This window comes from Sphaeramia orbicularis, chromosome 11, assembly GCF_902148855.1.
Source record: "Sphaeramia orbicularis chromosome 11, fSphaOr1.1, whole genome shotgun sequence".
Classification (NCBI taxonomy): domain Eukaryota; kingdom Metazoa; phylum Chordata; class Actinopteri; order Kurtiformes; family Apogonidae; genus Sphaeramia; species Sphaeramia orbicularis.
In genome coordinates this window covers 41,547,905-41,571,923 of record NC_043967.1, presented here as the reverse complement: position 1 = coordinate 41,571,923, position 24,019 = coordinate 41,547,905, and the positions used below count along the sequence as shown (strand labels likewise).

At 34.9% G+C, this 24,019-nt stretch overlaps 1 protein-coding gene across 1 annotated transcript in view; it reads right to left on the bottom strand.

The window, feature by feature from the left end:
* Nucleotides 1-437: 437 nt before the first annotated feature.
* LOC115428162 (fibrocystin-L-like) overlaps nt 438-24,019 on the bottom strand; it is a 79,519-nt gene continuing 55,937 nt past the window's right edge. The window contains exons 22-31 of the mRNA XM_030147009.1: nt 21,740-21,896; nt 17,997-18,153; nt 14,815-15,024; nt 13,147-13,276; nt 10,365-10,606; nt 8,096-8,232; nt 5,476-6,505; nt 2,693-2,884; nt 714-865; nt 438-602 (exon numbers count right to left, since the gene is read on the bottom strand). Of these exons, the coding sequence (XP_030002869.1) occupies nt 438-602; nt 714-865; nt 2,693-2,884; nt 5,476-6,505; nt 8,096-8,232; nt 10,365-10,606; nt 13,147-13,276; nt 14,815-15,024; nt 17,997-18,153; nt 21,740-21,896 (2,572 nt within the window). The remainder of the gene's footprint in view (nt 603-713; nt 866-2,692; nt 2,885-5,475; nt 6,506-8,095; nt 8,233-10,364; nt 10,607-13,146; nt 13,277-14,814; nt 15,025-17,996; nt 18,154-21,739; nt 21,897-24,019) is intronic.

The window sequence follows — 24,019 nt, the reverse complement described above, 5'->3', positions numbered from 1 at the left end:
AAAGAAAAATAGAGAGAGAAAAGAAAGAAAAAACAAAAAAGAAAGAAAGAAAGAAAGAAAGAAAGAAAGAAAGAAAGAAAGAAAGAAACAAAGAATATGTAAAAGTATCCCAACTATAAAGTCTGTATTGCTGGGATGTGAACAGGACTGCTTACTGTTGAACTACTTTCTAAAACTATTCTATAAATCATGATCTAATGCCTGAGGCTGTTGTTAATTCACAGACTTATGACAAAAAAGAGGATCCAAAACGACAGTGGAAGAAAATAAATAAATCTAATGTGAATTTCTACAGTTACATTTTTTATATTTTAATCAGTGAATTGAACATGAAAACACTTTGAAACTACAGTCACACACACACATAAAGACCCTGAACTGACACTAAACTGTGTGAAAACAGACTCTCATGTTAGACTAAAATATCAGATGTGGGTCTAACCGATGTAGTAGAGGTTGTTGGAGCTGTCGTCGAAGTACCAGTCACCGTTGCTGTTGTTGCTGAAGCTCAGAGGCCCCGCTGACCCGTTTCTATTATCGACTATCTGAAACCTGTCTGGACTCTGCGTGAAGTTGTGGTTGATGATCACAAACTCATCCGACTGTGTAGAAAAAAAAAAACAAAAAACAACAAAACAGTGTAAAAATAAGCACTGAGCCGGTGTCAGATTAAAACCACATCCGTCGTCCTAGTGTCAGATTTGATACCGTACCGCAAACCCGTAGAACTTGGAGGTGTAGGAGATGTTCGTGATGTGGTCCATGTCGTCGAAGTACCAGTTGTAGGTTTTACGTGAGGGCAGTAAAGCCATCCAGCCCAGTTTATGAGTCATCCTCTTCTTCACGTATGGAACCACAGAGCTGCCTGTCACACACATTTAACAGCACTTCAACACAGGAAAGTCATTTATCATACAACATATTATTTTATACATTTCATATGAACAGTACGGTAAATTTAAGAGGAAAGTGGACCCTCAAATTGCACAAATATAACTTGCACATAAAAATTTACCTAATGGAAAAACAACAATGTCGCCTGATGAAAATCTTTGTGCTGGCAAGTGGTGGTTTTTCAAGCGTAGCGCAACTGGTATATCACACAAACTGCAATGGAAAGACCTATTTATGCAACTACAGTCAGGTGAATAAAAAAATGGATGTTAACGGACGCTACAACAAGCGATTAAAGAAGAGGTTTAAGGGAAACATGGTGCAGTATGTGAAACTAAATCATTTTTTTAAATTTAGTACGAGATAGAGGGGTAATATATAATAATAATAATGAATATATCGGTAAATAAAAACAATATTCACATTCATTGCCATGTTTATGGAATGACTTCTCGTGTCATCTCACGATAAAAAAATAAACAAATCATCGCATTTGTGGTTCAATGGAAAAACCCACCTTACGCACTTCTGTTTTTTCAACATTTAGTAAATATCGGTAAAGTTTTGCTCAGATGTCCAATGCAAAAGCAGCTAGTGTCACCTATACTTACAAAATGCTTCAGATTTTTTACTAAATTTTCCTCAACATTGACTTTTTTTTATCATTATAACACTTATATTCAACCTGTAGAAATCAGATATAATTGTTGTATTCTCATCCTAAATAAAACTTTTTTTAACCACACAAAAGTATTTCTTGATTTCCTTGACTCAGGAAGAAAAATCAGCTGTTAACTTCAAAGAAATATTTTGTGGCATTTGTTGTGAAATACTTAAACATTAGTCACCTGAATAAAAAAATTGGATGTTGACAGACATTACAACAAGCAAAGAAGGAGAGTTTTAAAAGAAACATGGTGTGGTATGTGTGGACACAACAGGAAACTGAATCATTTTTTAATTTAGTACGGGATAGAGGGATAATATAAAATAATAATGAATATATCTGTAAATAAAAACAATATTTACATTCATTGCCATGTTTATGGAATGACATCTCGTGTCATCTCGCGATAATAAATAAACAAATCATCACATTTGTGATTTAATGGAAAAACCCACCTTACCCACTTCTGTTTTTTCGACATTTAGTAAATATCGTTAAAGTTTTGCTCAGATGTCCAATGGAAAAGCAGCTAATGTCATCTATACTTACAAAATGCTTCAGATTTTTTACTAAATTTTCCTCAACATTGACTTTTTTTATCATTATAACACTTCTATTCAACCTGTAGAAATCAGATATATTTGTTGTATTCTCATCCTAAATAAAAAATGAGAAAATATTTCTTGGTTTCTTTGACTCAGGAAGAAAATCAGGCGTTAAAAGAAATATTTGTGGCATTTGTTGTGAAATCAATAAATTTCTTTGAAAAAAGGAAAAAAGAATTTGTATGATTATATAAACCACTGTTATTTATCAAAACATACTTTTATTTTCAATAATTTTATGAACTGATTAATTGCACTTTTATAGGTTTTGATTATTTGCGCTAAAACCTGCATTTCTGCTTATATTTTACTTCATAATTTTACTTTGTTACATATTAATGTTTTCATACATTTTTTAATTTACATATATATGTAGATCTAGAAATAAATAATTAATAGTGAAATATTTGTTGCTTCCACTTCAGTGTTTGTTTTTTTTTCTAAACAGATGTACATTGTAATTCCCTCTAATCACCAGCAGGGGTCCCTTCACATCTTCTGTCTGTGTGACTGTGTGTGTTAATACCATGTTCATTGGTTAAAATGACATCCTTCCCCGCCAGAGATGAAGGTGATGGATTATTGAACGCCAGGCGATGGAAGCTGACAGTTTCGTCACATACAGCGGCAGGGAAACCTGAGCTCCAAATGTCGCTCTGGGAACAGTGCGCAGGGTCCAACAAACTGCTCATTGCCACGACTTTGTGGTCGACATTCCCTAGAAAACAAGTAAATATGAGTAATGCAGAGTCCAAATGAGAGCACAGAAAAAAGAACCGTTAATCTGTGGCTGTGGAGTGACATCTGACTACATTTACAGCCCCACAAATGTATTTAAGTTCTGCAACAATACACAAAATAAAATGAAAAAAAAAAATGAGTGTGACTTTAATGTAATAAAACTTTTGTGGATTAGAGTCTCTAAAAACATATGAACTGGCTTCACCTCTGACTGTTATTCCTACGATTGTTAATGTATAGGTGAGTTATTTGTTCTATAAATCTCTGTACACTTTTAATTAAAATCCAGTAAAATCCAGCATTTCAGAACTAAATAAAACTTGACTTAACTATCTTTTCTGTTTCAGCGACTGATGCTAAAATGTTTTGTAAATTCACATTAATAGTTCCTAATCTGACTGATTTCTTGCAGGTGTAAGCAGTTTCAAGAAAAGAATCAGTCAAGAACATATTAAAGACATTTTAACACCTAAAAGAGTAATTAGGATTTTTTAGATTTCAGAGATAGAGGGTTTTTAAACTCATTTTAGTTCACAGGCCAATCTGATTTCAAGTGGGCTGGGCCAGTAAAATACTAGCACAAAAACTGAGAAATAATGACAACTCTGAATTCTTTTGTTTTAGTGTGAAAAAAAAAACAAATTATATAATCAAAATGTGAATAACCTGAACAACCATGTACAACCTGAAAATAATAAAATAAGTGCAATTTCAACAATGTTATATACCTCAGCTTATTATTAAAACAATTTACAGGTAACAGTGAATCTACAAAAGCACAAAACATTTAGTAACAGGCAGAATATTGTTAAAAATGCACTTATTTTTTATAAGACATTTCACACTTTATTGTAAAGGCTAGGTTGTAAATGTATCATAATGTAATTTTACTTTTTTCACATTAAACCAGGAAGAAACTTTGGAGTTGTAATTATTTATAGGCTATTATGCTATTGTTTTTCTTAAGATCACATTGGGCTATATGTGGCCCCAAGATTAAAAAAAACTTAGATTTAGAAGTCTTAGATCATTTATGTTGTTTTAAAAGTTATTTTCTTATTTTAAGTGTTCTTACATCTGTAGACATGCTTATTTCTAGATTTAATGATCTTATTTCAACAAATCTGGTCCAGTGAAATTATCTTGCTGCATGGACAGATATTCCCTTGTTTTGAGTAAATTTTTCCTCACATTTAGGGTTTTTATCTTGTTTTTGGATACCCTTTTTTGCAGTGATCGACTGTTAATATCTTCAGTGTAATTTTTGCACTTTGGTGGGCTGGTTTTGACCCACAGGCCGCATGTTTGACCCCCATGCTTTAGAGAGTCTTTAATATAAAGTGCTTTGAGTGTCCAAAAAAGCACTATATAAATCTAATCCATTATTATTATTATTATTATTATTATTAGGCTATTATGCTATTGTTTTTCTTGAGATCGCATTCGGCTGTATGTGGCCCCAAGATTAAAAAAAAAAAACCAAAACTTAGATTTAGAAGTCTTAGATCATTTATGTTGTTTTAAGAGTTATTTTCTTATTTTAAGTGTTCATACATCTGTAGACATGCTTATTTCTAGATTTAATGATCTAAATTCAACAAATCTGGTCCAGTGAAATTATCTTGCTGCATGGACAGATATTCCCTTGTTTGAGTAAATTTTTCCTCACATTTAGTGTTTTTATCTTGTTTTTGGATACCCTTTTTTGCAGTGCTCGACTGTTAATATCTTCAGTGTAATTTTTGCACTTTGGTGGGCTGGTTTTGGCCCACGGGCCGCATGTTTGACCCCCCTGCTTTAGACAGTCTTTAATATAAAGTGCTTTGAGTGTCCAAAAAAGCACTATATAAATCTAATCCATTATTATTATTATTATTATTATTATTATTATTATTATTATTATTATTATTATTATTATTATTATTACTATTATTAGGCTATTATGCTATTGTTTTTCTCGAGATTGCATTGGGCTATATGTGGCCCCAAGATTAAAAAAAAAACAACTTAGATTTAGAAATCTTAGATCATTTATTTTGTTACCTCCGCCAAGGAGGTTATGTTTTTGCCGGTGTTGGTTTGTCTGTCTGTCCGTGTGCAAGATAACTCAAAAGTTATGGATGGATTGGATGAAAATTTCAGGAAATGCTGATACTGGCACAACAAAAAAATGATTAAATTTTGGTGGTGATCGGGAGGGTGGTGGGGGTGGTGGTGGGGGCACTGATCTGCCTTGACGGAGGTCTGTGCTCTCCGAGTGCTTTTCTAGTTTTAAGAGTTATTTTCTTATTTTAAGTGTTCATACATCTGTAGACATGCTTATTTCTAGATTTAATGATCTTAATTCAACAAATCTGGTCCAGTGAAATTATCTTGCTACATGCACAGATATTTCCCTTGTTTTGAGTAAATTCTTTCTCAGATTTAATGTTATTATCTTGTTTTTGGACACCCTTTTTTGCAGTGCTCGACTCTTAATATCTTCAGTGTAATTTTTGCACTTTGGTGGGCTGGTTTTGGTACCATGTTTGACCCCCCTGCTTTAGAAAGTCTTTAAAGTCTAAGTACCTGTGAGGGTGCCGTCAGTGTCCACCAGCTGCACCTCATGTTCCCACCTGAAGCGGCCCCTGTTGGTCACGTTGAAGTACTCGATACCACTAAACCTGACTTCCCATCCGCCGCAAAGGACTGAACACGTCCCGTCGATCTTGGTGACGCCGATGGCTGCACAGGAGCTGCGGTCGAAGTTCATGAACTTGGTGCCGGTGACGCTCATGCCGTCGTCGAACGGCGCGATGACACCTACATGAGTGCAGTAGTCCTCTCCCAGACCGAGCTCGTCGACGTGGCCCACGATGGTGCAGTTAGTTACCGTGGCCCCTCCCTCCTCTCCAAAACCACTCACAGTTGATCTGATAATGCGCTTCGCCTCAATGCCAGCTTTTTCGTTGTTGACCATGACGAAGTTCTTAAACTGTATAGCGCCCACATCGACCCACTCTGCACCCTTCTCGCAGTTCCAGGTGGTGAGGGAATGGAAGACAGCCGGCTCGGGGGTCCTAGAGTTGCAGCCGCCGCCTCTCATGGGGAAATACTCCTGGAAGATCCAGAGGCCGAACCAGCCCTGGGAGTGAACGGTGTTATTGGAAAACTCCCCGAGGGGAACCTTCTTCTGACAGATGTTTCTGTCGAAGGATGGGCCATCGGGGTGGTCATGCATGCGGTACCAGAAGCCAAAGTGGGTGCCTCCTGCAGCGGCGTTGTGGCGGATGATGTTGTTGGGATTGGTGACCCAGTAGGCAGCAGGGGTGACGTCGTCGTTCAGCAGGCTAGTGCTCTGTTTGACGAAGACAGCCAGGTTGTACTGCACGATGTTTCCCGTCTCGATGCCGTCCTCGATGAAGAAGGCTCCACCCATGATGTTGTAGATGACGTTGCGCTCCACCAGGAGGTTGTGGGTGTTGTGGATGGTTACAGCCCTGTTGAAGGTCTGATGGATGGCACAGCCCCTCACATATGACATGTATTGGACATCTCCCATTAGATGCCAGTGGATGGGATAACGCCCCAGCCTGAACGCCTGACCTGCATGGAAGATCTGCAAAACACAGCAGAAAGATACAAGATTAGTATCATATTTACAGACAACTGTCATTTCCCATACTGTCTATTTACTCTTTTGTTTGGGGTGTAATTAGGGTATAATAAATAAAAAGTCATGCAGTAAATGGTTCCCTATCAGTGTTTTATTACATATGGTTTTAGATTCATTTGACTTTTGCATTAATTAATGTGTTTGTTACTTTTTATGTCTACACGGGTTTGAGGTTGAGTTCATTTCAACTATTCTATACAACAACAATACATCATATTCTAAACAATCTTCAATTTTATCCTCATCATAACCTTTGAGTCATGTATCTCTGACAAGTCAATTTATCATCAAAAACAGAACTGGTTGAGTTTTGTTATATTGGATGTGTTTATAAAAGATAATCCAAATATCTAAAATCACATAGAGATACGTAGTCTTAACCCTGTAAAGCCTGAACCATTAAATCATTGACAGAAAATTCCATTTCTTTGAAACTTTGAAACTATTGGTCTTTCTGAACAACCCCCCATTTTTTTTTTTTTTCAAATATCAATTTCCATGTATGAGTTTCAGTTTTGTATCATATTTGATACATTGGGCCTCCATGCTCAAATATTATTATTTTTGAACAAACAAAAACATAATATAGCACAAATATGTCTAAGAAATTGGTCATTCCTTTTCAAAATGGTCAAAGTTCTGCCTCCTTCCTCATTAACCCTTTCATGCATAGTGGACACTACAGTGGACAGCTGTTCTCTTGTAGATTCATGGATTTTGTTGTTTTAGTTCCATATCAGCCAACATATTGGACGCTCATGCATCATCCCATACACTGCAACTGACGACATTACTGTGATTTTGCTGTTCTTGATAAACCTGATCTGAGTGTAAATCAATTGTTTGTTATTGTTATTAGACTGTAAATAACAACAAAAATGTGCTGGTTTTTTTTTGCATATTATCTCCATGAAGTGAGTAATGACTAGTATCAGAGTATGTTAAAATGTGGCAAAACATTAGATTAGCAGCATTAAAATGTTTTTATTTCATTGTTTTCACACAGTATGTCTGTAAATACATGTTTCTTTGCTTCAAAAATTAACTGCATGGTGTCCAGCTTTTTTTTTTTTTTCTTCATTTTTGCATTATTTTTTTTCATTTTTGCAACTCCATGGAAAATAGCTTCATAAAAAAATTTCAGTCCCATTTTTTTTTAATGCCTAAAGAGGAATAAAATCACTCAAGAAAAAAATCTTGGTTAAGGTTCTCATAATTCACGAATGAAAGGGTTAATGACAGTCTTGTAGTGTCACTGGAAAGGCCTGTGGTGAAGGAATTCCTCCCCCCTGGTGGATTATCCATGTATTGCATGTATCTAATTGTATACATCAGGTTTTTCAGGACAAAAAATATTACACTGATCATGTAGAGGGCTTCAAAACTCATGTATCAAATATGATACGTTTGGTGTTATAGGGTTAACTGAACAGGAGAGAGACCAAAACTGTATCAGATAAGTGTAGTGGAGTAAAAAGTCCAACATTTGCCTCTGAAATGTGAGGAAGTGTAAGTTCAGAGCTTGTATTTCACCTCGACATGTTCGATTCTGGCTTTAGCAAGATTCTCATTCGGCCTGGGAGCATGCATCATGATGCAGGCTCCAAACTGGTCGCTGAAGACGTCCTCTCCGAAACGTCCTTGGAAACAGGTCTGTGTTACAAATTCACCTAAAGGTAACACAACAGATGCATGTTAATATTGGGTGCACTGTAAGCGTAAGTTAAAAGGCACAATATAGGAACAAAAGTAGATAAATCAACATACAGCGAACAGCAGTGGTGGCAAACTCCTTTTAGTTCAGGAGACACACACCCCAATATGATCTAAAGTGAGTCAGGCCAGTAAAATAATAACAGTGAAAAAAGTAAATTACATTATGAGATTGTTTACATATATAATAAACTACCCTTTTGAAAAATGTGAAAAACATGAACAACCACAAACCTCAAATTTCTTAAGAAAAATAAGTACAATTTTAACACTATCATACCTCAGCTTCTCATCTACACATGTGCATTACAACTTAAACCTCACAATGGATTTACAAAGACACAAACATTTAGCAAAAAGGCATAATCCTGTTAAAATTACACTTACTTCTCATAAGACATTTTACGTTGTTCATATTTGTTCAGGTTGATCACATTTTTTGTGAAAGGAAAATTTGTAAATGTAAAAAAATTTCATGTAATTTTACTTTTTTTTTTTTTTTACATTTGTCATTACAGTTATTATTTATAGGTTATTATGTTTTTATTTTACTGGTCTGACACACATTAGATAGAATTAGTCTGTATGTGGCCCCTGAACTACAATGATTTTAACATTCTTGATTGTTAATTTCTTCAGTGTAATTTTTGCATTTCACATATTCACCCCACGGTCCCAATTGGACCCCTTGGTGGACCAGTTTGGGCCCACAGGCCATATGTTGGACAATCTTGGCTTATAGTAACATACTCTTCTCTGTTTCTACCAAGTTGTTTTAACGCAGGCATGTTAATTGTACTTTTTATTTATTTGATATGCATTACAATTTTTTCAAATAAAATACAAAGACTTGAACAAAAAAATCTTTCAAGACATTTACTAAGACATGCAATAGTTTATGATAGATAAACAACTTTTACCACTGATGTATTTCAGTCATAGGAAACTACAGTATTTGGCCTCAACCCCCAACCAAAACTACTTAATATCTGACTTAAACTACTTTAAATTAAATAATCAAATTCACAATGTATATATGAAATGAAATTATAACAAAGTATATTGCAAAAAAGTCATACAGCAGCAAAAATGGGGCAACTTATTGCAAAATTTTGAATGACATAAAGTTGTAGATAATGCTCAGGTTTAGCTTTTTTAATCATAGCTACAGTTAAATACACTAAAGATAAACCTGACGTACAATTTTATCACCTCAAACCTCATCGACACACGATTTACGTTGGTCAGTGAAGACACTAAAAATATTTACACTGAACAAAAATATAAATGCACGACTTTTGTTTTTGCTCCCATTTTTCATGAGCTGAACTGAAAGATCTAAAACTTTTTCTGTGTACACACAAGGTTTATTTCTCTCAAATATTGTTCACAAATCTGTCTAAATTTGTGTTAGTGAACACTTCTTCTTTGCTGAGATAATCCATCCACCTCACAGGTGTGGCATATCAAGATGCTGATTAGACAGCATGATTTTTGCACAGGTGTGCCTTAGGCTGGCCACAATAAAAGGCCACTCCAAAATGTGCAGTTTTATCACACAGCACAATGCCACAGATGTCACAAGTTTTGAGGGAATATGCAATCGGCATGCTGACTTCAGGAATCTCCACCAGAGCTTTTGCCTGTGAATTGAATGTTCATTTCTCTACCATAAGCCATCTCCAAAGCTGTTTCAGAGAATTCATGAAGAAGACTGTGCGAGGAAAATGGTGGTCACACCAAATACTGACTGGTTTTCTGACCCCCCTGGACCACCCAATACAGTAAAAGTGCACATTTTAGAGTGGCCTTTTACTGTGGCCAGCCTAAGTCACACCTGTGCAATAATCCTGCTGTCTAATCAGCATCTGGATATGCCACACCTGTGAGGTGGATGGATTATCTCAGCAAAGGACAAAGGAGAAGTGCTCACTAACACAGATTTAGACAAATTTATGAACAATATTTGAGAGAAATAGGCCTTTTGTGTACATAGAAAAAGTTTTAGATCTTTGAGTTCAGCTCATGAAAAATGGGAGCAAAAACAAAAGTGGTGCGTTTATATTTTTGTTCAGTGTAGATGACGTACCTGTGTTGAAACCATCTTCACAGGCTTCAATCTTATCGTTCCATTCTAGATGTTGAGATCCTCGTACTACGACGTTCCGGGTCAGCAGTCCCACCTCGGCTCGGCCTTCGAACACCGTCCCGTCATGCAGTGTGACGGACACCCCCAGGTGAGTGTAGTTCAGCGGTGTGGTCAGGGTCAGGGTCATGCCGTCAGCGGACACTGAGGCGATCGTCCTCACCTCGTTCTCTCTCTGACTATGTCTGCAAAGTCAAAAAATACACTATAAACACATAATACTGGAGATTACAGCTCCAGCTGCTGCTTGGTAAAACATCAAATTAAATAATTACGGCCTGATCACAATCAAGGGTAACAGGAAGGGTCCACAGATAGATAAAAAATAATAATGCTCTATCAAAAAATCAGACAGGCCATTTTATTTGTCTGATATTTCTCTTTTAAAGTCCAAAATATTTTTGTATTATGGTGTCTACTAAAACTTTCACAGGCTTGTACCCCTGTCAAATCAGAAATTATTGGGTGTACGGACACTCAGGCCTAATAGCCTCCATATTTAATGCCTACAAAGATATACAAATGTTTCAGCACTCAGGATAATCATGCATTGTTTACTGCATAGATGTGTCCAAAGCATGCATGCTGAAAAATTCCATATATTGACAGAAACAATAAAATCAGACCCACATATTTTGAATATGGTGTACGGACACTACTTGGTGTACGGACTCTACAAGATTGGAATGGAAATCTGGCTTACCACATGGTCGCATCTCTGTTAGATCTGTAACTAAGTCTTCCTGGTACAGGAGGAAATAAACATTTGTGAACAAGTTATAACAATATATCTATAAGGCATATACGCCATATTATTGATGGAAGTATATTGGTGTACGGACACTACAGGAATTTTGGTGAACAACGCACCATTGAAAACATGCGGTTGGACGTAAACATCCGTTTGACACATTGTTACCAAATGTTCTGCAGCCAGAGAGCAGAGCAAAATCTGTCTAGTTGTGCATATTTAGTCATAATAATACTGAAATAACAGGTTCCCATTCTATTATTCCAATTAAAGGGCTGTATAAGAAGGGTTTTCAGAACAAAATGGTTGATTGTCTTAATACTGAAAATAAGAATTAATAATCAAACAGCTGTTCAACAAAAATGATCAATAAATGAAAAGTAATGTGATGTGTGTATTTTGTAATAAAAAAGACACAGGAGGTGAGTAGTAATTATTTATTGTGTTACAAAACATTATGTAAATTTTGTTCTCTTATAACAATAAAATTGTGCACGTTTTCATGCTCATTGGGTCGCCATTTTATCAGTTTTATCCGATTTGCTTCAAATTTGGAGGATTGCAAGATCTAGTAATAAGATGGCCAAAGAAACGTTTTGGGAATGGTTTTGGGGGTATCTTTTTGCAATACTGATTAATAACTGATGCAAATATACTTGTGCACCTTGATTGTGATCAGGCCGTTACCTTCGCCAAGGAGGTTATGTTTTTGCCGATGTTGGTTTGTCTGTCTGTCTGTCTGTGTGCAAGATAACTCAAAAAGTAATGGATGGATTTGAATGAAAATTTCAGGAAATGTTGATACTGGCACAAGGAATAAATGATTAAATTTTGGTGGTGACTGGGGAGGGGGGGTATCACTGATCTGCCTTGGCGGAGGTCTACGCTCTCCGAGTGCTTTTCTAGTTAATGGAGTTTTTGCTTCATGAAATCAATGCTATTCCTCTTGAATAATGCCATGTAAGAGGTACGGGGATGAGGGAGGGGTTGGGTATCACTGGGTGTTATAAAGATGCACAAGTAGAATGTGAACATTTATATGCATGTGTATGTATATGTACGTACATATACAGTATATATATGTGTTATTGAATTATGTGTTCATGTAAATTATATTATATTTGTTCATAATGATAGAAAGCCAGAAACAAAATTATTTTACAGTAAGTATCAGGCAATAGAGTATAGATACGTTTAGATGAGGAAGGTTATCGTTGTTATTAATTATTTAAGGAGGAGGGGTGGGAGTTTATATTTTATACTTCTCCTCACTCCTTTTTGAATATATATTGTATGTCTTGTGTCTTACGTTTAGATGTTTTGTTTATTTATTTTCTTCTTTTTGACATTCATATTCGAAATAAATACATCAGTCAATCAATCAATCAATCTTGTTTGCTGTAAATATGTGTCTCCAGTTATAAATAGCAACAAGTTATTGTAAATGAAAACACCTCTGAATCACCTTTTGCCTTAAGTTCATATAGACAGAAATACCATATAAAATGTAGCCATGCAAGGAGCAAAAAAGATTTCAAAAGTTTTTTAAAAAGTATTCAAAGCTGCTAAAATAGAATATAGATGTAAATAAGAATCAAGTATAGATCTAGTGTCAGAGAATCATGGATTTTAGTATATATCACTATAAATACAGAATAAATTGCATAAATATTCCCCCATTGTGGTTATTTTTCTCACCTCCCTCCCTAAGGCCTGATATTTTTGTGTTTCTGTGTGTTCCTTCTCAAATCACAGCTCAAATTTATTTCCACTTTGCAGATTTGGTAACTTTATCGGATTTAGCTGATGTCAGGTATAATCCTGACGTCCTCCTTGGGGGGTTTTCAACCTGACGCTGTTATGAAACAACCGCTTACACTTGAGCCTGAAGGGGTGTGAGATGGTTCATTTTCACAGAGGTTTTTAAATAACATTTGGACGTAACTCAAGTTTGTGTCTAAAATGAAGACGTACCTGTGGCCGGTGGAAGCTATGACAATCTCATCCCCCGTTTTCCACGTCACCGACTTCTTCAGATGCAGCGTGTCGGAGCCGCTGTTTGCCGTCTGGGCCAGGTGTGTCCAGGGGACGGGAACTGGAATACCTGCGGACACAGGGAGTCAACAATGACATGCACCTGAGGAGGCCAGGTGAAGTGTCACTAAGAATAACAGTCCTGCAGGACACTAAACTCAAATTACTCCCAAACAGCTCACAATGATATGACTTTTGACATGTTATCAGGGGGGGTTTGACATATCTGGGTCATGACTTTAGTTTTCTGCTACCTGATGTTTGACATTTGTTTGACATTTAAGGTAACTTTTACATTACAGTTACATCATAAGCATTAGATAACAGTTAAAAATCAAGCCTGTTATAAACAACCACAAAAAATATAAGGCTTTTAAATATTTTTTAAGAGTCGGTTAGGTTTCTTTTACAGGGCTATTCAAAAAGAATGAACTGATTTCATTACGCAATATTTTAATAAGGAAAAGCAGTAGAAAACTCCAGCCAAGTCACAAGTATTCTACTCACAACCAACTTTTATTTCCTGTCTTAAAGGTGTTCAATGTGTCCACCACCTGCAGCACAGACAACATCAATTTGATAAGAGAATTCCTATCAGATGCGTATCTGCATATCACGGTCCAATGAGTCAATCGCTGTTGTTATTCGATGTTTAACCCTTTCCTGCATAGTGGTCACTACAGTGGATAGTTATTCAAAGCTGTTCTTTTGTATATTCATGGATTTTATTGTTTTAGTTCCATATCAGCCAACACAGTGGATCATCCCATACACTGACATTCATACCATTACTGTAACGTTACCGTTCTTGATAAACCTCATCTGCACTAACATGTTTTAGTGTAAATCAATTGCTTGTTATTGTTATTAGACTGTATTTAACAGGTTTTTTTTTTTTAAACAAAAACTTGTTTTTTTTGCGTATTATCTCCATAAAGTGATTAATAACTAGAATTAGAGTATGTTCAAATGTGACATCAGAAAACATCAGATTAGCAGCATTTAAAAAAAAAAAAATGTTCATAGTTTTCACACAGTATGTCAGTAAATACATGTTTCTTTGCTTCAAAAATTAAACGCATGATGTCCAGCTGAGTGGAAATTTTTGCAACTCCATGAAAAATAGGTTCATAAAAAAAAAAAAAAAGTTGCATAGTTTTTTTCATGCCTAAATAGGAATAAAAACTTAGGAAAAAAATCTTGATTAGGTTCTCATAATTCATGCATGAAAGGGTTAAGGTCATCGAGGTTAGTGGGTAGCAGTAGAACATAAACGTGGAAAATTCGTCTTTCAAATGCTCACTGACTCATTCCATGACTATGTTTGAGAACTGAAGCAATGCGTCATGAAATTGGTTCATTCTTTTTGAATAAACCTGTATAATCTAATGGTGAAAGTTACATGATATTAGTTAAAAAAGCAAAGTAATGGAACTAATACTACTGCTTGTTCTTCGGGAAGAAGATGTAAAAGCTTTAGAAGGTGAAAATCTTTACAACTCTGGTCGTAGAATAATACAAGAAATACTAAGGAAAAGGTTTCGATAATATGCGTTACTTATTTCTTCTTCATATATTTAAATGGAAACTGAGTGTGTGTGTTGGTACCATGCAGGTCCAGGAGTCCTTCTCTGACAGCCAGCGTCTTGGTGCCATAAACAGGAAGTTCTTTTGAGCGTGCGTTTCCATGAAGAGTAATGATGGCTTTGTGTTGGAACGGCTTCTCCTCGGTGCCGATCTCCAGCACACCGCCATCTGTGATCAGGATGTTCTCTGCCTGCAGCTCGATGTTCTTCTCATCAAACACCAACTTCCCTCCTGATCATGACAAACAGGGTTTAATTTAGCGGCACTGTTGATCACTTACACAGCGAGGTTTATCTGCGACGTTTGGCAACTTGTTGAAATGTCAGATTCAGATGTGGAAGTTTGGATTTTAGATATTTATATACTCTTATTTATATCTGTATTTGAATGCTACTTTTTTTTGGAATGGGATAGTCGGACCATGCAGGTGTGATAAGATCACATGATGCTGTCAATCTCACTCTAAAGTGCAGATGTGTGATATTGATAGATCATGTATATGTTATATATATCTTATATTTTTATGCATGGTATGATTGTGTTAAATGATGCATATTTTATATTGTACTGCAATGTTGTGGAAGAGCACAACCAGGGACTGGAGTTGAGAATTAGCACTAGCTATAAACTCTGTATGTAGTCAGTGTAGGAGAAATCTGCATTATTCTAAAGAAAAGGACAAAGATCAAGACATCAGCGCATGCAAGCAAATAATTTCAGCTGTGAAACTTCATGATCATCTCATGATTTCAGTCAATTTGATTTTCATGTTAATGCCTCATTTACATGTATTAAATCCTCTGGTTTATTTATGACTTATTACTGCCAAGGAGGTTATGTTTTTGTCGGTGTTCGTTTGTCTGTCTGTTTGTGTGCAAGATAACTCAAAAAGTTATGGATGGATTTGGATGAAAATTTCAGGAAATGTTGATACTGGCACAAGGAACAAATGATTAAATTTGATCTGATCTGCCTTGGCGGAGGTCTGTGCTCTACGAGCGCTTTTCTAGAAAAGACAGCGCAGACCTCCGCCAAGGCAGATCAGATCAAATTTAATCATTTGTTCCTTGTGCCAGTATCAACATTTCCTGAAATTTTCATCCAAATCTGGGGCACTGATCTGCCTTGGCGGAGGTCGGCGCTCTCCAAGTGCTTCTAGTTTATGCATCATTTCAGCTGCAAACTTGTAACTATGTTTGACTGCATTGCCCCTGTCAAATTAATTAATTAATTAATTAATTAATTAATTAATTAATTAATTAATCAATGCAAAACCAAAGATATGATTGATATAATATTTAACAGTACAAAAATATTAAATTCTACCTTTATATTTTCATATTCGCAACCTATGTTTGACTTTTTCAAGTCCAAAAACAGTTCACTGAGCATGTTTTTGATTTTTATTGTACTAAATAGTATATTTTTTCCAACCCTATTAGATGATTTTGATGATTTTTGGACCCAGTACATTGATAAAAAGGTTAAAGTAAAAAAAAAATGAATTAGTCAATCAGAAAGGTGAACTTAAAAGAGAGGGTATTGTGGTGTCAGAAACCAGTATTTTAATTAAAAGTATTCAATTTGTATTCAAAAGTATTTAATCTGTGAAGATTGTACCAGAGTAGCTGATTTTTTTTTTACTGGGAGAACCGCTACAAAAAGACAAGAGCGCCCATGGAAAGTTTTCAAAACGTGGTGGACGAAAAATGCATGTGAGTGGAAATTTTGGACATTCTGGGAAATAATTTACATATTCAAGGATAAAGTTACATACTTATATATGATAAATTAATACTGGGAAATAGCTGCATATGTATGTATGCTGTCCAATCTAGATAGAGACCAGAAAAAATTTGACTCTATCATGTACAAAGCCAAAAAGGCGGCTCTAAGGCGACTAGAATAATGTTCTAAATATGGTAAAAAGGGAAGGTCTATTATTAAAACCCCACCTATTTTTGCGCAAAATGGTGTCCTAGAGCGAAAAAAGTCAGTTGTTTCTGCAGATATCAACTCAATGTTTATTTTCTGTATGAATAAACACTTTATACGGCTCCAATTCTGCTCGATCTCCGACTTTGACTTGACTGTGTGCATTTACTTGACAAAACTCCACTACATATATTAGGGAGTACATAAATTCAATGTGCCAGAGTACAGAGTGGAAGAGCGTCAAAGGGACCAAAAGATGTCTCCCACTTGTGGCAGTAAATTTTACACGACAGTATGGCAAACATTTTTTATGTGATATATACAAAATAAGGAGTATTTAAAAACAGCCAAAACAGGCTCAGACCTCTAAGGGTTAACAGTGGTAACTGTTCTTCTCCTTAAAAAAAAAAAAAATCTGTTTATATACTAGAAAAATATCAAAGAAGAAATTGAAAGAATTGTAAAAAGAGAAGTCCCTTCAAATGTTTTGTTCTATTTACTTGGAGTCATACCGGTCAATGATTTTAATGCAGAGCAGAGATATATTTTACATATTTTACTACTGATTGCTAAAAAAAATAGTAACAGTAAATTGGAAGAGTGTCAAATCACCAACGGTAATAGAATGGAAACAAAGACTGAAACGAGTGTACACTATGGAAAGAATGACCGCATCATTACAAATGAAAATAGATATTTTTAAGCGGAGATGGCACATGGTCGAAGACTATTTGTATAATTAAACTTTTTGGGTTGTTGACGAGAATTGCTCCTATAAGCCCTGACATGAGGTGTTTTGTATTTATATAGATGTGTGCATAAGTATACAAATGTATGAATATTTCGATACTTGGCAATGTATCTATAGATGTAGTATAATATCTGTAACAATAATAATACTATGTGGTGTAATTTATTTATTTTATTTTATTTTATTTTTTATTTATGTCTTGTCCCAGATGTTTTGTTCTGTTTTATATTATGCAAAAATCTAAATAAAAAGTTAATTAAAAAAAAAAAAATCTGAATGAAAAATCTGATGATTAGAAATGTTTGTATATTTTGGAGTTGTCTGGCTGTTATTCCTTTTATAGTTGAAATTCACAGGATCTTGCCTCCAAAAATCACTTTGAGTATCAGATTGTTCTCTGACCAACTTATGTTTGTGCATGAAAACAAACAACATTCTTTCCTATAAAACCTTAATGGGCTGGTGTATAAATATTTTGTAAAAAGTAAAAGCAAAAGGAAATAATCCCTGTTTGTACCTTGAATGAGGAGCATTTTTAATACAGCGGTGTCAGTGTCCAGCAGGATGGTCTGGCCTTTAGTGATGACGGCAAACATGCCCTCCCCTGGTGGATCCAGACCCCCCCATGTGAACCTGGACGACCACACGTCAACGTAGGAGAAATCTGCATCATCCTAAAGAGAAAAAAAAGGACAAATATGAAGAAATCAGTGCATGCAAGCGTATCATTTCAGCTGTGAATCTTCAGGATCATCGCATGATTTGAATCAAATGGATTTTCATGTTAATGTGTCATCTACATGTATTAAATCCTCTGGTTTATTTATGACTACGTAGCTACTTTGAGATGAAATTGAAGTCTCTTTTATGGAGAAAACGGTTTTAAAAATCCATCTATAATATAAACCGCATCTTTTCAGTTCTAGTTTCTGTGTGAAATACCTCTGCATGTAAACATTACAATAACAAAGCATGTATCCTACTGTAATGTGTTATAATAGGCAGAGTTTTGAGAACACTTAGTTGTCATTTAGGTTTCATGTTTTTTAATTTGTATCTCTTATGTGGTGGTCCTCCTGATAGAAAAATAGTTTATGTTATGATCAATAGTATATAATTTTACGTAATGTTTGCATTCTTCAGACTGGATAATAAATAAATTGCAAATCAAAAACAAAAAAAAACCCTGTCTTTGCATTGACTTTTTTTTCCCAGTAAAAGTATTTAACCCTTTCATGCAAGAATTATGAGAACCTTAATCAAGATTTTTTTTCCTGAGTGTTTTTATTCCTCTTTAGGCATGAAAAAAAAAAAAAAAAAAAAAAAAAAAAAAACAATGTGATTGATTTTTTTTTTTTAAATCAACCTGTTTTTCATGGAGTTACAAAAATGTCCACTCAGCTACACCATGAATTTTATTCTTGAAGCAAAGAAACATGTATTTAAAACCCAATATCATAAAGTGATATGAAAACAGTGAAATGAAACCACGTTTAATGCAGCTAATCTGATGTTTTCTCACATTTTAACATATTCTAATACTAGTTATTACTCACTTCATGGAGATAATATGCAAAAAATAAATATTAACAATTGATTTCCACCCAAGAACCAATCAAGAACAGCAAAGTTACAGTAATGGTATGAATTGCAGTTTATGAGATGATGCATAAGTGTCCACTGTGTTGGTTGATATGGAACTAAAACAACAAAACCCATGAATATAGAAGATTAAAGCTGTAGAGCAGGGGTGTCAAACTCATTTTAGTTCAGGGGCCATATTCAGCTAAATTTGAGCTGAAGTGGGCTGAACCAGTAAAATAATAACATAATATATAAATAATGTCAACTCCAAACTTTTCTCTATGTTTAAGAGCGAAAAAAGTAAATTTACATTACGAAAAGGTTTAAATCTACAAACTATCCTTTCAAACAATGTGAATAACATGAACAAACTAAAAAAATAAATGTAATTTTAACAATATTTTGTCTCAGTTTATCATTTCCACATGTACATTATAACTTACAGATCACAATGGATCTACAAACACACAAAACATTTAATAACAGACAGAAATTTGTTAAAATTACACTTACTTCCCTTAAGACGTTTCAGGTTGTTCATATTTGTTCAGGTTATTCACATTTTTTGCAAAATTATACTTTGTTTCAGTGTAAATACATGAAAACATTTACATTTACAAAGTAAAAAAAAATTGGAGTTATCATTATTTTTATGTTATTATGATAGTATTTTATTGGTCCTGCCCATTTGAGATTGAATTGTTCTGAATGTGGAACCTGAACTAAAAGGATTGGTAATATTTTAGTGTCATTTTTGCATTTCACAAATTCATCCCAAGGGCCGGACTGGACCCTTTGGCGGGCCGGATTTGGCCCCCCATGTTTGACACCTGTGCTGTAGAGTAACTGTCCACTGTAGTGACCACTATGCATGAAAGGGTTAATATTCTTCTGAGACCCAAGAAAGTGAAAATTTTAGCTTTTTTTTTTACATTAAACAATTGTCTTGATTGGAAACTGCATAAAGCAACAGTTTTTTCAGATTCATTTTTAAAATCATTTTTAATTTTATTATTAATTTTTTTAATGGAATATCCTTTGCAATGGACAGCGTTTGCTAACCTCCTAAGACCCACCCATCCAGCATGTCCATGTGGGCCCCAGAAGGGTTACAATTGGGCTGCATATAAGGGTCCCATGTGGGTTTGTCTGAAGTTTCCATGGTGGCCCCACGTGTGTTTGCCCATATCGGAATCAGAATCAAAATTAGAATCAGAATCTCTTTATTGTCATTGTACCATGTACAGCGAAACTGAGGTAAAGCTCTCCATTTCAGTGCAAGAATTTACAGACCGGCAAAAAATATCAGTAAAACAACAACAAATATCAGTAAAAAGTTTTATTTACATTAAAAAAATAAAAAGTATTGCAAACTAAGATATTTGTAAAACATAGAATTTAACCCTTTCATGCACTGTCCACTGGAGTGGACAGTTCTTCTCCAGCTGTTCTCTTGTATATTGATGGGTTTTGTTGTTTTAGTTCCACATCAGCCAACACAGTGGACGCTTATGCACCATCCCATACACTGAAATTCAGATCATTACTGTAACTTTGCTGTTCTTGATAAACCTGATCTGCAGTAACATGTTTGAGTGTAAATCAGTTGTTATTTGTTTGACAAGAAGGTTTTTTTTTGCATATTATCTCCATGAAGTGAGTAATTACTAGCATTAGAATATGTTAAAATGTGAGAAGACATCAGATTAGCAGCATTAAAAATGTTTTTATTTCATTGTTTTCATATCACTTTCTGATATTGGGTTTTAAACACGTTTCTTTACTTCAAAAATTAAATGCATGGATATTTTTGTAACTCCATAGGAAAAAAAAAAAAACTCGATCGCATTGTTTTTTTCATGGCTAAACACTGAAAAAAAAAATCTTGACTAAGGTTCTCATAATTCGTGCATGAAAGGGTTAAGTTATGCAAATAATATGAGAAGTAGTGCAAACGACATGAAAGATAAATATTGTGGGATAAAGTAGTGTGAAGAGTCAATAATATGATATATTCAGGTCTCTGATTCTGATTCTGATATGGGCAAACACATGTGGGGTCACCATGGAAACTGCGGACAAACCCACATGGGACCCTGGCTGGGAAGCTGTGGGTTTTCTGTCCACATTTATGGACAAGAGTTTCACAACTTTATACAAAAAAAACAGAAAAGAAAACTGTCCACCACAAAGGACATTCCATAAACATTTAAAAAACTGTATCTGAATAAACTGTTGAATCATGATGTTTCCAATATAGGCACTTATTTAATAAAAAAAACAAAAAAAAGCTGCTACTTTGCTGACATTTCCTGGGTTTTAGGAGGTTAAGTAAAACTGTCAAACTTTTGTCCCCTACAGAGGATAAAAATGCATTGCTGGGTCCTGGGTCTCAGGAGGATATCAGAATACTTGTGTTTGTTATAATAGTTTTCCCTCAGAACATAAGGTTTAAAGGTGTAAATATAAAGTGAATGAGAAGTGGTCGATATTGAACATTAATCGACAAACTCATGGTCTTTATAAATCAACTTTTCATTACAAAATCTACATATTAATGACTATTTTTAGCAATAAGTTGAATAGAACCGAATCCTAGTAGGTAGATTTTACATCATTTCACCTGCAGATACAGAGGTGTTGGTTTTAAATGATTAAATAAATGACTAATCTCACCATTTTGGCGATGCCTCTGTTTCCGATGCTGACTCTGACTTTGGTGTCCTGGGTCTGGCGCTGGGCGTTTGTCACACAGATGATTTGTGTCTCGTTGGCGGACTGGACGTCACACACAGATCCGGCGATGGTTACGTTGACTTCGTTCATGTTTGTGCTGAGAGAAGGAAAAGCGAGTGAACACGGAGAACAAACGGGTACTGAGAGACTGAAAATTCAACTCAACTGGATAAAAACATCAAGTAATGGAAAATAGGCTTGAGATTATTAACCCTCCAGTGTGAAAAGACCATGTGCCGCAACAAAAAAGCTGCTGCAACTTGAAAGCGCAGAATTGAAACTCTCTCTGAACTGGAAATATGAGAGTTTTAATTTGACAACTATTCAATTTTACATTTATATGTTCAGAATTGCAACCTATGTTTACTTTTTGAAGCTCCAAAACAGTTATGTGTTTTTTTAAACTTATTATTATTATTATTATTATTATTATTATTATTATTATTATTATTATTATTATTATTTAATTATTTTATTATTTATTTATTTACAGATAATTAAATGCTAAAATTAGGAAAAAAATATTTTGACTCTTGTATTAAGTTAGTGATAAAGGTGTAAAAGGACTTGAGGGGTAGGATTAAATAACTTTATACTTCTTCCTACTCCTTTTTGACCATGCAAAATTCAGACCTGCATGTACTTGAAGATAGATTCTGTCCATTTAAATGTTATTTTGTTTTTGTCTTATTTTGCTTTGTTTTGCTTTATTTTGTTTCTTTGCATGCTCAAAATAAATGAATACATAAATATTTTAATAAATAGAATAATTTTTCAATTTATTATACAATATTTTTGGTCACAACATGTAGATAAAGTAGGTTAAAATTAGGGATGTCCGATAATATCAGCCCACCGATATTATCGGCATAAAAATGTAATATCGGTGAATATCGTTATCGTTTTTTTTGCCTATCATTAAAACCGATAAAATAATGCTTTGATTTCACCGGCATTTACCGACGCGTAAATGAAGCATTGTTTGTAGCTGAAAGAAATGTGCAGTTTTCAAAATTGTACAGTAGAGTTGCCACACTGTAATAGACTCATGGAGGGAGGGAGAGAAAATAAATAAATATGGCATTTTTTCCACAACTTAAGTTGAAGTATGTATTCTTTGCACAGACAGTGTTTACATTTTGAAAGCCTTGTTGCATTTGAGAATACATCCAATGGGGCATCACAATAAAATTAGGCATGATGTGTTAATTCCATGACAGGAGATATGTGATGTTACCTAAAATTAGTTTAATACATACATATATCGGCAAGCAAAATTTACAATGAACATTTAGTTGTTTTTTCTCAGCAGGCACTACGTCAGTTGTTTTGAAACCAAACATATATTGATGTCATAATCATACCTAACACTATTATCCATACCTTTTCAGAAACTTTTGCCCATATGAGTAATCAGGAAAGCAAACGTCAAAGAGTGTGAGATTTGCTGAATGCACTCGTCACACCAAAGGAGATTTCAAAAATAGTTGGAGTGTCCATAAAGACTGTTTATAATGGAAAGAAGAGAATGACTATGAGCAAAACTATAACGAGAAAGTCTGGAAGATACTGTTAAAGAAGAATGGGAGAAGTTGTCACCCCAATATTTGAGGAACACTTGCGCAAGTTTCAGGAAGTGTGTGAAGGCAGTTATTGAGAAAGAAGGAGGACACATAGAATAAAAACATTTTCTATGATGTCAATTTTCTTGCGGCAAATGAATTCTCATGACTTTCAATAAACTAATTGGTCATACACTGTCTTTCAATCCCTGCCTCAAAATATTGTAAATTTTGCTTCCCCACCCTGTAATGTTGATGACATTTAAAATGAATATCTTTGTCAAAATTGATATAGAATGTCAATAAAAAGTGAATTAAAAAAAACAAAAAAAAATCAAATTAGCAAAAAACACCTGACCTGATTGAGAAAAACAGATGTCATTTTTGGATTTAGCGGTGCAAAATGGTCCTAATTCAGTTGAAAAAACCTAGACAACTTGCAAAAAACATTTTTTTGTAACCCAGTGTTATGTATTTATAAGGCCAGGGGTTAGACAGGGATAGGGCTGCGGAAAAAAGATGCGTACTTGAATTTGAGACATCACCCCACCCACCTCCACCTACACCTCCCGCTCAATCTCTGCCTCCTGCGTCTTTAAATAAAACTGTCAAAAATATCAGTTCAATCTGGAAATTACTGAGTGCCAGAGGTAAAAAC